The sequence below is a fragment of the Falco peregrinus genome, chromosome 1 (genome assembly GCF_023634155.1).
Source record: "Falco peregrinus isolate bFalPer1 chromosome 1, bFalPer1.pri, whole genome shotgun sequence".
NCBI classification, from domain to species: domain Eukaryota; kingdom Metazoa; phylum Chordata; class Aves; order Falconiformes; family Falconidae; genus Falco; species Falco peregrinus.
The window spans coordinates 125882252-125895882 of NC_073721.1; the positions used below are offsets into that span (position 1 = coordinate 125882252).

Consider the following 13631-nt stretch of genomic DNA (forward strand, 5'->3'; position numbering starts at 1 on the left):
TACTCATTAGCCCTGCACATTTTCTGATAAAATACTTTACTAGTGTTCTCTTTTACTGCCCTCCCTCCTCCCCTGCAAAGAAAAATACTAAAGAGAGAAGTTAATTTTACAGAGATTTAGATGCTTAGGGTAACAAACGGATGCCCAGTGGAAAAATCGGCAAGGAAAATCAGATGTTTGACTAGTATCGAAAGTAGAAGATAAATAGTGAATTTTCTTATGTACTTCAAAAATCTCACAACAGCCACAAGTGTTGCTGGAGTCTCAGATCTCTAAAATTGTAGCCCACTGTCCTCTAACATGGTCATGTATAATTAAAGAAACTTTAAACCTGCTTGGACATAAGCGATTTTGGGGTTTTGCTGTTTATTCTCTTTCAGGAAACTATTCTATATTTTTTTTAAACATCTCATTTATTTCTGGCTTTTAATGCTACATTATTTTTTGAAATCTGTCTGTTGTAGTAAGTTAGTTCAGATATACTAGACCTTTCAAAAACAACGTCAGTTCTGGAAAAAGTGGGAAATGCTATTTAAAGAACAAAGAAGCCCTTCCCTCTACACCCCCACCCCCCCAAAAAAAAGGAAGAAAAAAAAGGAGAAACTCATTACATTTATAATGTTTCTAAAGTGTCTGAAAGTAACTGCTCTGGTTCCTAATGTTGCTAACAATACTGTTTAATTTAACCCATCTGCTCACTCAGCCCGCGTGCACAGTTGGAGTGTGCAGTAACCGACTTCATTTGTGATTGAAAGAGAAGTGTAAAGCAGAGAGACACGCAGAAAATTTTAAGTTGCAAACCGAATAGGTGAGACCATTTCTTCTGGCGTGCCTAGTTTTGGAGTGGCTGAGAAGTAGGTGCGAGGCTCTGGCGAGGCGATGAGCAGTGCCTGGGTTAGGTGCCCCGTGTCCCCGTGTGAGCAGTGCAAGGAGTCAGGCACCTCTGGAGAGTCATCCGGAGATCTGTGCGCTGAGTGGGGAGAGCAGGCTAATAGGAAATACTAATTACCAGTATGTATTGAGGTCCTGCTCCTCCTTAGAGCTTAGGCTCAGACTGTCCTCAGGCTTTCGTGGAGAGTGAGTTTGTAGTGGAGGAGGAGGTTGAGCCTTCCTTTGTGTAATGGCCCAGCGAGCGGCTGTGCAACAGGACATCGGCTTCAACTCCTCCTCGGTCTCACACCATCTCCTTCCTGGGAGATTGCTCTGACGTGAGAGCGCAGGCTCTCTCCTGGGTGGGAGAAAGCGGGCTGTGGCCAGAAGAGTGAGTAGAGATCAAGTAAGGGCTTTGTTACCCCGATTAGAGGGTGAGTGAATTGCTAAGGCTGCTGGTGTAGTTGACCCTGGGCTGCCACTGGATTAAAAGAACAGGAATAACCCAGAGTCCATGACCAACTCGTTGCAGACACAGGTTACCAAGGAGGCTTCGTTTCTGATGACAGTTTAAACGTTTCACCTACTAGCCTGAATGTTACCGGATCCAGAGATTTATCGTGTCCATCCACTCGCAGCAAGATGTCTAGATGCCAGAGCTGCCACAGCAATTGTCAGAATAAATATAAAAGGAAAGTAACTGCGATATGCGGGGCTAGGTATCATCTGAATAGGCTACACAGTCTTTGCCACACATCTGTAACACCCAAAAAAAAAAAAGCAGATTTGATATTTTTTTTTTTTTTCATTAAAAGATTCTGGCCACATGCTGAATGTGATTTGGAGAGAGCATTGCGGTCAGGCACAAACACTGTAACTATAAGTTTATTGTTGTTCTGCTGTAAATTTGGAAACTGGGTCTGATTTTTGCTTTGCCGGTAAAACAAAATCTCCCCTTCTGTATGGGTTTCGTTGACTTGATTGAAGAGCAGCTCTTGAGTTTTTGATGAATTGTCTGCGGTCCTTGCTATGATCTAAAGAAAAGTGCAGAAACTGATTTTTCATCACACTTCAGATTTTTCTGGCCTTGGTCTGCTGCTAGATTGACCAAGGTGATAACAGCACTGCAAAATGCCATGGAGGGCATGACGAGCATTCCAGGGTTCAGCAGAGTTTCCTCAAGGGGTTGGTTTTCAGTATTACGCTGTACCCATTTTTAGGACACTGAAAATGCATGTGTACTTGTGTATCTTAAGAACGGGTACAGAGTAATACAATGCAAGGAAGATGCCTGTTTCTCAAAGTATCTCCATCAGCTGCCTACTGGTTTTAAAGCATCAGAAGTAAACGAAAGAAAATTTAACCCTGACTTCCTTGCTGTCACATGTGAAGCAGACCATGCGAGAAGCTCGCGTAGGCTAAGAAGTCAAGAATCTCCACCGTGACGGTAACAAAGGTGGGGAAGCAATCATTGTGAAGAAGCTTTGTAAGGCAGTGCAGCAAACGACAGTTTGCGACTAAATGCACGGATTAAAGCAAAGGAAACAAACAATGAGCAAGTCTTTTATTCCAGATCAGACATTTCAGCAAATATTACAGCTTAACTTCAAAACAAACCTTGCAACTAATGAGGTGATAGCCGTGCATGTTAATAAACCCGAAGCTGTAGTCATAGTCATCACACCCACATCAAACATAAACATAAGATTAACACCTACACCACTTCTTTGGAAGATGTGAGAATGTCCCAATGATAAGTGTGCTCTTTTCCCCAGAGGATAAGAAGTAGAAATGGAAGGGTAATGAGAAATTAACTTAGATTTAAAACAGAATTAGCAATTAAACAAGCCTAATCATGTACAAAGTCAAAGTTTGTATAAAGACAAACCAAAATCTGTTAAGTTCAAGAATAAGTATAGACCATATGCATTTTATCTGGTGTGTTTTTCTCTGTTCACACCTCCTTATTAAAAGAAATGTATGAAATAAATGTTACCCACTTGTGTTTAATTGTACTGATCTATATTTGTATGCATGACTGTACTGGGGGCCAGTACATATTGCACAGTTTGAGCACCTTGGTTTCTGTCTAGGTTTTAAATTTGTGTCAGATTTTTGGAAGTGTTTTCTAGTTCGTGATGTGCAAGGTTGAGCGGAGTTGATGATCTGGAGATCTTTCTGGGCTGTCGGTTGGTTCCGTGGCTGTGTGGGGCAGAAGGGAGGTCTGTCCACCACTCAGATCATCTCTTTTCCGCCCCTCCCCCCCCTCCCCCCCCCCCCCCCCCCCCCCGGGATATTCCCATGGAAGGATATTGAAATCCGCTTTGTTTTGGCTGGAGCCGTGGAGTGCTAGTTGGTAGGGTCGGGCACTAGTGCAATACAGGCGATGAGTGTTCTCAGCTGTAGCTGCAGTTTGCTGAGGATTTCACCTAAGATTTCCAGAGGAGCATGTTTGACTCTCCCCCCCCCACCCCCAGCCTTTCTAGCTTTGTGACATACAAGGAAGTACAAACACAAATAACTAGGGCTTGTATATGTATACACATACATACACAGGTATATATACATGTATAGCTAAACACATAAACTCATGGACTACTTAGGCTTATTTAAAAGAAATGATCGTGGCCTCTGCAAAAAGCATGCTGATGAGGTTGTTATAACAAGTATTTTTATTCTTCCAGCAGCTTCACTTTAACGGTAACATTCTGTGAGCTGTTGGCAGCTGAAATTGTGCTTTTGTATCTCTTGCCTTCCTTGAACTTGGTGTATTACAATTTTATATTTTTAAAAGACAGAAAAAGTCAAGAGACAGCTTTTAAAAAATCTGTGGTTTTTTTCCCCACAATCATTAATCTGTTTGCTTTACAATAAAACAAGATGACTGAAATGTCTGGTGTTCAAAAAGCTGAAACCTCTGACAATTCTGTTTACTGGTGGGAGCTTGGAGGTCCCGTTTGTTTGCAGAGAGGTGAAACGACTTAGGCAGATATATCATAAAGAGGACTTGTTCATCCCCTATGATGATGTTTCACAGAAATCATTTGTATTAAGCAAGCACTGGTAATGGGAGCATAATGACCCCTTTTGGCTCTTGTTTAAATTCTTTTACTTCTAAACAGTAATATTAATCACAAGCAGATGGTGCAGAACATTATTTATGCACATTTGTTTTCCAAAACCAAAAAATGTTTAACCCATTAACTGAAGCCTTTTATGAAACAAAAAGGCTAATTTACTGATTGGGTGATTTTTCTCCCCACTTTCAATATGAGAGACTTTGTAAAGTGCCATTTTTATCTGGGATTGTCACTTCCTTTTTTCTTGAGGAAACTGATGTGATCCTTGGAATTCATAGCAAATATTTGCTTAAGTCCCCCACTTGCAGTGTAATTTAAAATCTGCTGCAAGGACAGGTAGTATTTGTTCTTAGAAGTGCTTGTTTGGCTGCAGCTTGCTCAGTAGAGTCCCCAGCCTGCATAGGCTTCCCTCCCTTAATGGGCTGATTGCTGATTGCTTTTTTTCTTCTAGGATTTTCTTTTTGTTTGATTGAGGTTTTGTTCTTTGTTTTGTTTTGTTTGTGGAAGGATTTCAGGATCAAGCAACGCTTAATGAATGACAGATGTTTTTTTAATGATACTGACTTACTGCCACCTCCCACATGGTAGCAGGGAAGGGGATATGGGGGCTGCAGATCCCCAGTGACACAAGGTGATGGCTGGACAGAGCCTTGGCTCTTCCTCGGTGGGAACTGGCCAGCCCTGGTGGGACAGGGGACAGGTGTGGCCTGGTGGGTTCCTCTGGTGGGTTATGTTAAAGAAACAAGGACTTGTGGGCTGCGCTGGGAGACCATCCAGAAGCAGGACAACGTGACATCCAGAACTCATGACATGGTTGAGTCCTTATAGAAAGAAAATTTGGCTACGTGCCTGTTGTCTCCTCATCCCTTTCTGTGAGGTCATAGTGTTTCAAGCTTAGAGCTTCCTTCTGCCTTCCAGACCCTTCACTCAGAGTGAAAAGATTTTTGCTTCATTAAATAATGATGCTGTTGATCCGGTCCTGGTCCCACAAACCTATTTCCAGCCCTACCGCACCAAAATGTTTCTCTTGTCCACTTGGTTATCAATTATTTTTGTTACATCCTTTACAGTTAAAAGCAAGAGCCTCTTGTTATACTGCAGTTTTCTTTGAAAAGCGTTAGTACTGTAAACAGCTGGATCCATGGTGAAGAATGTCAGTGTTTTCTGCATGTGTGATGGCATCTGCTGTTTGGTTCATTACTATTCAGCGCAAGCGGAGTAACTAGGTAGCTCTATTGGCTGCCATATTTTTAGAAAGAAGGTTAAACAGGATTACTGTGCAACTTATTGTTCTTCTCGGGATTCAGGGTAGAGCCTGCTGATGTACTCGGCATGTCTTGTTAGATTTAGTAAAGTCGGTCAACACCAGAGAGGAGTGTGCTGCGTAGTGGGTTGCCACAAGCAAATATTTGAGTCTCCCTGAAGTTTCAGTTGGAAAACATATTCCTGAAATGTTGTTGGGAAGTGTATGAGAGATTTTGTGAGTGCGTGGATTGCTCTGTAGCTGTGTTTTGTCTTACCACCTGAGGCTGGGGAATAGGTAAAAAATCCATCAAAAATACAGCACGTGGATTGAATTCCTAGAGATGAAATGGGGATCCAGATAGGCAGACTGAAGCCTGTCGATGCTGTAGCACGATGGAGATGCTCATGACTCTTTTTTTTTCTTTTGACTTTGGGGGGGAAATTGCAAAATATAGCAGTAGTATTGTTGCACAAAATAAAATGTACAGATTCCACTTAAAGTATATAACCTACTGTTGAACTCTCCCCTTTTTTGAACTGGATTTTTAGCTCAAACATAGGAAAGCATTTCATCAGCTTGTTAATTGAGGTTATACATTTCTACATTACAGAGACGAATTAAGCAAGCTACTGTGGTACCAGAAAACATCTGCTAAACAAAGGCAAACTTAATGATAAACAAAATTAGGTTCTTTTCTAGTTGGGTTTCATCCATCTGCACCCAACTAGTGTTCACTTTTAAAGAAGGCAAAGATACAAGCTATTGCTTTTAATCCATTTTGACAGAAGAAAGCAGTGATTAGGCAAAGCCACTGTGCTCTAATCTTCCCAAGTTTAAGCCAGGCCATAACGTGCACATTATGCTTTCCGACTGGCATCCCTGGAACAGAAAAGATGCTCGATGTTTCCTGCACTACAGTCAGGCTGGATGATCAGCAGTTCATTCACACACCGATTTTACAGTACGCAGCAGAAGCACACCAACCTCTTTTGGCATCAGAGGGGGTCAGCATTTAGATCTTTGTGCTGACAATCTGGCTTTATGATGTACGTTGATGTTTTATTTGCTGGAGCGGGATTAGTAATCATTTTAAGGCGTTGCTGGCGGTTAACCTCTGTAAAAGCTCTGAAACCATGAGATCGAAGCAGTTTTATGCAGCAGAAGCCATGGAGGTGGAAGCCAGTAGCTTTGAATAATGATGTGCCGGGGAGCAAAGCTGCACTGAATGTGTTCTTGTAGCAGGAGGAGGCTGGAATGTGCTTGTATGTTTTGTGTTTTGACTGTGTTCCTGTATACAGGTGTTTGTATGGGATGCTTTGTATTTGTAGTTTTTATAGAATATTAAATTCTGCTCTTGTCACTATGTGGAATTAAGTGAGGGCTGCTGGAGAAGAGGGAGGCAGGGTTAATTGCAGTGTTAGAGTACAAAGTCGCAGGGCTGGGATGAACCTTAGAAGGTCAGCCCAGCTATCCCTTGATATGAAAACAGGCTTTACTGTTTGCACGGCTGCTTTTGGCTAGTTCTTAAATTGTCCAGGGTTTGCTCCCGCTCTGTTATTTCCACTCCATGCCATAATCTACAGATCCTTTTTTGCAGACCTGCTCCAGCCTACACTCCAGGCAGCTGTTTAATCCTATATTTATGCAGTTGATTAATCCCTGTCTAAATGCAGTGCTTCCATTTGTCCCTGTTGAATTTCATCTTATTTTTTCAGTCTCATTTTCCAGTTTGGCAAGATCACTTTGAATTCTAGGTCCTGTCCTCCAGTGCACTTGCCGTCCCTCCCAGATTGGTGTCACCTGCAGATTTAATAACATGGATTGTTAGTATGTGAGAGGTGCAGATATAATGTCATCTGTGCTACTGTCTGTCACAAACCAGAGATTGCATTTGAAATATATCTTTGAAGTATTTCCTATTAAAATCTATCGTACCAATATTCGTAACGATCTCCGTGTAGACGATGAGTATCTAGGATAATATAATGCAGTTTTGTTCCCTCGACAGATGTGAAGCCGTCTAATATGTTGGTGAACACGCGAGGCCAGGTGAAGCTGTGTGACTTTGGGGTTAGCACACAGGTAATTCCCCCTCTAGATCTCTGCCCGTTCTCTTTCTAATGTCAAAATCACCTGGCTGCCAGACAAACAGCCCCACAGCAAGCTCCCCTCTTCTGGGAGAGCCCTATTCATTTTTAATCTCTGGGCGACTTTTCTTCATCTGAATATGATTGTTCATTGTTTAATGACAGTAAAAACTGCTGATATTGTAATTACTACTTACGAATAGCAAACTTCATTGATATGCAGCTTTGATATGAAAGCGTTTTGGCCAGACAAAAGGGAGGGCAGAACGAGAGATGTGTCTGGGGAGCCCAACTGGCCCACAATAAAAATTAATATTGGGAGTAACAATAGTGGTGGGCTTTTACAATGTGCAGCACAAATTTTAATTAATTTCCATTTTGGGCCTCCCTGGAGAACTTCTCTGATAGTGACCCATGAGCTTGCTGTGATGTTGATTTGAATTTCAGCACCTTTACTCTCAGCCAAACACGAGGACCAAAGAGAAGGTCAGCCTTGTATTATAAGTTGTCAGAGTCTGTTGTCCCTCCAGCGTATTTAGCGCTCGTTGCATTCAAGTGATGAATGTGGCTTTATTCACATCTTGAGCCAGCTGACTGAAAAATGAGTGTGTTCAATCCTACTTCAAATTGACTTTTTATATCAGACTAGTTTGGGGTACTAAAGCGATAAGCATCCTGTTTAACAGAATTGTTTAAGGTTATCTGCCATAAACTGTAATGCAGTGCTTGTTTAAATTGGAACTCTCATTCCGAACAAAAGAGAGATTTAATCATTTTTAATGCCTTTGCAGATAAATTTGTTCCCTTTTACATAATTTTTAGTTGATTTATAGGAATGATGATTGTAGGTTAAATGAGGAATAATTGCCCATTTTATTTCCACATTATCTTTATATTGTTCTAACAGACTGTTTTGTCTGATAGCTGGTGAATTCTATAGCCAAGACGTATGTTGGAACAAATGCTTATATGGCGGTAAGTGGATTTATGCAGGAATAACATTTAAATAGAAGTATTTGTTCGCAGTCATCTTCTGTGTAATGCAGGATATGTTCTAAATCAATTCTCAAAGTTCATCTCTCCCTGTCCCTGGCATAAGCTCTGCCGTGATTGCGGATGCCATGAAACAGCTCCCGTTCGCTCCCTGCAGACCCGCTCCCTTCCCGTCTGTGCTCACCTACCAGCTCAGTGGCCGCTGCCCTTCTTGCTGATAGGGGACAGTAATGCTGGAAAAGTGTTTCTTTCATGTATTTTTAGTTGCCTTTACTGCCTTGTAACAACCGGGAACAAAGAAGAGAGTTGGGTTTCACGTTTACGGAACACTTTTCCGTGGATAGTCTGCGGCTCTTTGCAGACGGCTGGCAGTCCGGTGCTGTCTGTGGGTTGGGAAGCACTGCTTCCAGCCTGCAGTTCAGCAAAGCATTTAAACCTGAGCAGCATCTCACTGGCTTCTCGACACCTAAACACTTCCCATGTGAAGCTAAAAATATTTGGACTAATAATATTAGGGTATTAAATTGCACATTGTGTAATGTTCATACGTTAAGTCACCAGTACGTTTCATTTCTCTATATAAATTTTAGTCAGTGCTTGTTACAATGAGACTATTGTTGTCCTGTTTCTGTACATTAAAGTATAAATTCCCATCATTTTTAGATCAAAGTAACACATCGCTAGAGATGTATCATTTGGGAGAACGCTGCTGCGGGTAGCTGGGGTGTGAGGTTTGGGTTTAGCAGCTCTAGCTGACCTGACACTGGATGTGGCGTTCGTGTCGTTGAGATTAATATGGTGACAAGAGCCAGTCTGAAAGCAAACCACAAAAGTTAGCCCATCTTTTCCATTAGATCAATGGGATTAATTCTAGTTTTCCATTTAACAGATGTGAAAACTTAAATGCTTCAGTTTAGAGCGGTGTATTAACTGTTGTCTTTTATTTTTGGCCATTAAAATTATTTTAACAAAGTACTTTACATTGTAATATTAAAGAGGGAAAAAAAATGTTCAGCTTGTTTAAAAAAAAAAAAGAAAGTGTGAACAATACAAAGTGGGTGATACTTGTGTTTTTCAAACCTCAGAAAAAAGGAGAGAGAAATCCATGACCTTTAATCGCTTTCAGGTATTTTTTCTTACTTTGTTGTAAGAAGGCGGCAGACCAAAGCGTGCCCATTTATTTGCTAAGTGCTTTTCTAGTCAAGGTATACTCGTTATGTGGCTTCTGAAACACTCATGTCACCATCCTAGAAAGACTTGGGCTATCCTCTGTCATCAGAATATTATGTGCAGAAAAATGTTTATTAAAAAAAAAAGAGAAAAAAATCTGGTCTTGTCTATTACCACTTTCGCTGGAAAGCCTGCTGATTTCTCTGCCTCCATTTTCTAAAAGAAATGGAATATAGTAATTCAGGCAAATAAACAGCTTCAGATTAATCAACTTTTCCAACTCAGCTGTTACTCTTAAGAGTTGTCTTAAGCAGGTCTGAGAATTAAATTGTATTATGCTTCTAGTGTACAAATCAAGATTACTGTTCTCTTTCCCAGGTGTACATTAAATAAATTACTTTTTTTTTCTTTCCTGTTGTTTATGGACAAATGTGATGTATTCATCTGTTAATTGAAAAAGAAAAGTTTAAGCTAAAATGTACTGATTTCTTGTGTTAAAATTGTTTTTCTTGCTGAATGAGTCATTTGTCGTCATAAGATTTATAGTCAAGTCCTCAAAAAATCAAGGAAGTCATAAGCTTTGGCTTGGCTGCTTGGCAGACTGAGTGAATTTGAAATCATTAAAAAAATTTGAGATTGCTGTTTGAAATAAGCAAAAAAAGCTTTTTGATTGAGAAATTAGAATTCCCAACAAGAATACATTTTCTGTGAAATCGTTTTATCACCACTCTATATAGAAAAAAGATTTTGGTTTAAAAAAGTAACCAGCTGTGGAAATGAAGAGAAAATATTTTTGAACTGTGTATCTTTAGGATGCTCTCCATGTTGCACACTTTACTTTATGCATGCGTTACTCTGATTTTCATCTTCTTTTCCATACTCTTTAAATTCATGTGACTAGACTTTTTGTTTAAACGTGCAAATTATTTATTTGCCACCATCTTCTGTGAGTACATAATTTCTAAATATAAGTTGCTGTGCAAAGCTTGAGCTGTTATAACAGAAGAATAACCAATTTAATATTGCTCGGTGTGAATTATGCATCTGCTTTGGCAGCTTGGGAGAGGCGGGGTCTCCCCTGCACTGAGATGATCTGCGGGTGTTTCCGTCTTGCCATCGGTGTGGTGTCTGCTGGTCAGAAACATGCCTGGCCAGGATAGCCGGTACCATGTTATATTCCAAAGCCAGATATATCTATCAGTGTATGGTTTTGGCTGCATATCTGCATCTTTATGAGGGTCTTTGTCAGTATAAAAGGATGCTTAAAAATCGTATCCCTATATGATGCTGTTAGAAACATCGCTAAGATGTGATAGGCTAACTGTACTTAATGAAGGCTTGCCTTAATGAACTATAAAAAAAAAAATAAGATTTTTGGGTCACCGTTCAGCTCAAAATAAATGAGGCTCAGTCAAGAAGATTTTGTGCCAGTTACATTCTGGGGTGGGTGGGTTTTTTTTAGGTTATGGCAGTTGTGGAAGGCTATCCTTAAAGATAATGTGGGCAGCACTGTGGTTTTTTACTTAACATTCACGCTGCGATAAAAGCTCTTGACCTGGGATTAGCTGTGCAGAGGAAAAATCCAAAAACACATTGGACTGGCACTAATTTGGGAGTTTGTTTTCTAAAAAAGGTCTCTGGATTATTAAAGACTAAAAATACAGCCAGTACTTCGTAGGTGGTGGGGCTAGACAGGTGCATTAACAGCACAGTGGGGAGAGAAGTCTCATGGAGCCTTTTATTGTTACATTTCATGCTGTACTTGACCTTGGAAATGCTTAAATTGTAGCTTTCAAGTAAAAACTAGCAGTTACGTTTTACAGCACTCTATTTCATGAGGCATTAAACTTGCTATTAATAGTTTTGAGTGAAGCCTTTTTTTTTTTTTTTTTCTCCATAGGTCAAAAATGAAATTAAAAAGTATATAAGATAAAATTGCTGGCATGTGACTTCATTGATCCTTTTGGCTTCCCTAACTTTGCTTTTTAAACCAGAGTTACTCCCCAACACCTTCACTCAGCATGAGGAGTCTGTTTTCCTGTCACGCCTTGCTGTTGTGCCTGGGCTGAGCTATAGGTGTATATACCACCGAGTATATACCACCGGACTCTCGCAGCTTGACCTTCGTGCTTTGCTGTGCATGTGCAAGCCATTGGCTATTTTTTGTTGTTGTTGTTGGATAAAACAGCCCAAACACAAATGCCAAGGCCAACTTTACAAGGTGCATAGCAATGCATGGCTACAAGTCTGAGCGTTACCAAGTCCTTTGCTCTTGCAGAAGAAGCCAAAATAGATATATAAGTCAAGTTTGAAGAGCGGATTTGCTCTCTTCCAGGTTAGCTGGTGAGTTTTATATGCTTCTTTGCATTTTCTCAGTCGACTTGTTTGCCCTGGGCTAGCTTTTGTGGAATAAGTATGTGTGTTTGTTTGCGAGGCTCAAGAAGATGTTTCTTTCCATCTCTTTGCAGCCTGAGCGGATTTCAGGAGAACAGTATGGAATTCATTCGGACGTTTGGAGTCTAGGGATTTCCTTCATGGAGGTATGCAAACATCTATCATTTTCATGTGCCCATTGCAAGAATCAGATCAATCTAGAATCAAAATATTGCAGTGTAGTCTTTGTAGACTCTTCTATATGTGCATGTTTTCAATTATTGCAAAATTTCTTGGCTGTATTTAGAATGGGTTTGTTCTTAACTGCGTTCAGTTCAGTTAAAGAGCCTCTGTACAAACCTTAAACCCTCTAATAAAACTTAAGAGTAGGAAGTAGGGCCTGGTACATGGATGCCTTTGCATCCTTTCAACACCTGTGGGATCAAAAGTGATAGTATTTCTGTATTATTAGGGTTAAAATTAAAACAGCGTAATGCAGGTTCCAGGTTTGAGCTGGTTAACGGCCTTGCAGAAACTTTGCAGAAATATTTGCACGACGATATGAGTGTCTCCTTGCATGATTAAATGAAGTGTTTGAACTGAACTGTTCACAAGGCCTTTGAGAAAGCTTTCTCACAAATACAGGTTCAAGCAAGAGACAGTCTTACCAAAGTGAAGCAGTTTGAAGGAATGTGGTTGTAAGCGCGGTCACTGCGGAGAAGCCACGCTTTCGGCAGGTTTGGTCAGAACAAGGTCAGGTTTGGTTCAGGAAAAAGGTTGTTCTTTTCAGCTTAGGTCTTATCAGGTGTTTTACAAAACATAAAATTCAATGACTTTATAAATAAATGAATGATTGTTTATAGGAATGATGACCTAGAGTGTGTAAATTGAGTAGAAGTGCCTGTGTTACGATAACCTCTTGACCAGTAAAACCAGATCTGCCTTGGTCTGGTCTGGGAGCAGGGACAGGTAGCTCTGGCCTGGTGGTGGCAGAAGGGGGTGTATGGCCCACGCAGCCTTCTTCACACCCGCCTTGGCTGGCCTCCAACAAGCCAGCTACAGCTGGGAAACCCTTGCAGCCTTGACAGCTCAAGCCATAAGCTCTCGGGGGAGTTTTCCAGCTTGGGGACAGTCCATGAGAGAGCTTCCCCCTGCTTGAAGTTGTTGTTGCGTCCTGTCAGAACAAAGCGTTCCAGCCATCGACGACTTGCCTCATCTTTCTGGCACAGCCTGGCAAAGGCATGATACTATTAACCAGAAAATACAGATGCCCTTCCCTTTTCTTCTGGTCTAATACCGTGTCACTAAGGTGAAGCTAAATATACCTTTCAGCGAAGTGCAACTGCTGTTTTTAGGAGAAGACGATAGAAGTGAAGGGGCTCGGTGCTGGCCCTCTGCGTCTAGGCAAATTTCACATTTTGTAGCCTGAAAGTGAACCCAGACCGTTGTCATGTTTTCGAACAAAAAATTCCCTGCCAAATCATTTTTAATCAAAATGAAAATACTTAATGCTGAATCACTGCGTTCAGGTCTTGTAAATCTTTTCCAGAGTCTAACTGAAGCTAATGCTGAATTACAATAATGACATACTTTAACGTGTCACAGGGGATGCAGTTCTCTTAATTTGTTTTACTGCAAACCATTTTAATGGTTTGTGGTGCTGGAGAGCCCTCACAATTTTGGGAGAGATACAGAATGTACTCAGGCAGTCTGTAAATTAATCTAGCCAACAAAGGGCTAAACCGAGATTGTGTTACATAAAGGTTTGACTATGATGTTCTTGAGTCGTGGTGGAATAGAGTGACAGAAATG

General features: G+C 40.8%; 1 protein-coding gene across 5 annotated transcripts in view; it reads left to right on the top strand.

The window, feature by feature from the left end:
- The window catches only part of MAP2K5 (mitogen-activated protein kinase kinase 5), a 140839-nt gene that overhangs the window by 63327 nt on the left and 63881 nt on the right, over positions 1 to 13631 (top strand). For 3 of the 5 annotated variants that reach the window (XM_013297336.3, XM_027783355.2, XM_027783360.2), the window contains exons 14-16: positions 7205 to 7278; positions 8208 to 8258; positions 11915 to 11986. In XM_013297336.3, the coding sequence (XP_013152790.2) occupies positions 7205 to 7278; positions 8208 to 8258; positions 11915 to 11986 (197 nt within the window). The remainder of the gene's footprint in view (positions 1 to 7204; positions 7279 to 8207; positions 8259 to 11914; positions 11987 to 13631) is intronic. The other 2 variants (XM_027783356.2, XM_055816140.1) reach the window with 1 other exon arrangement.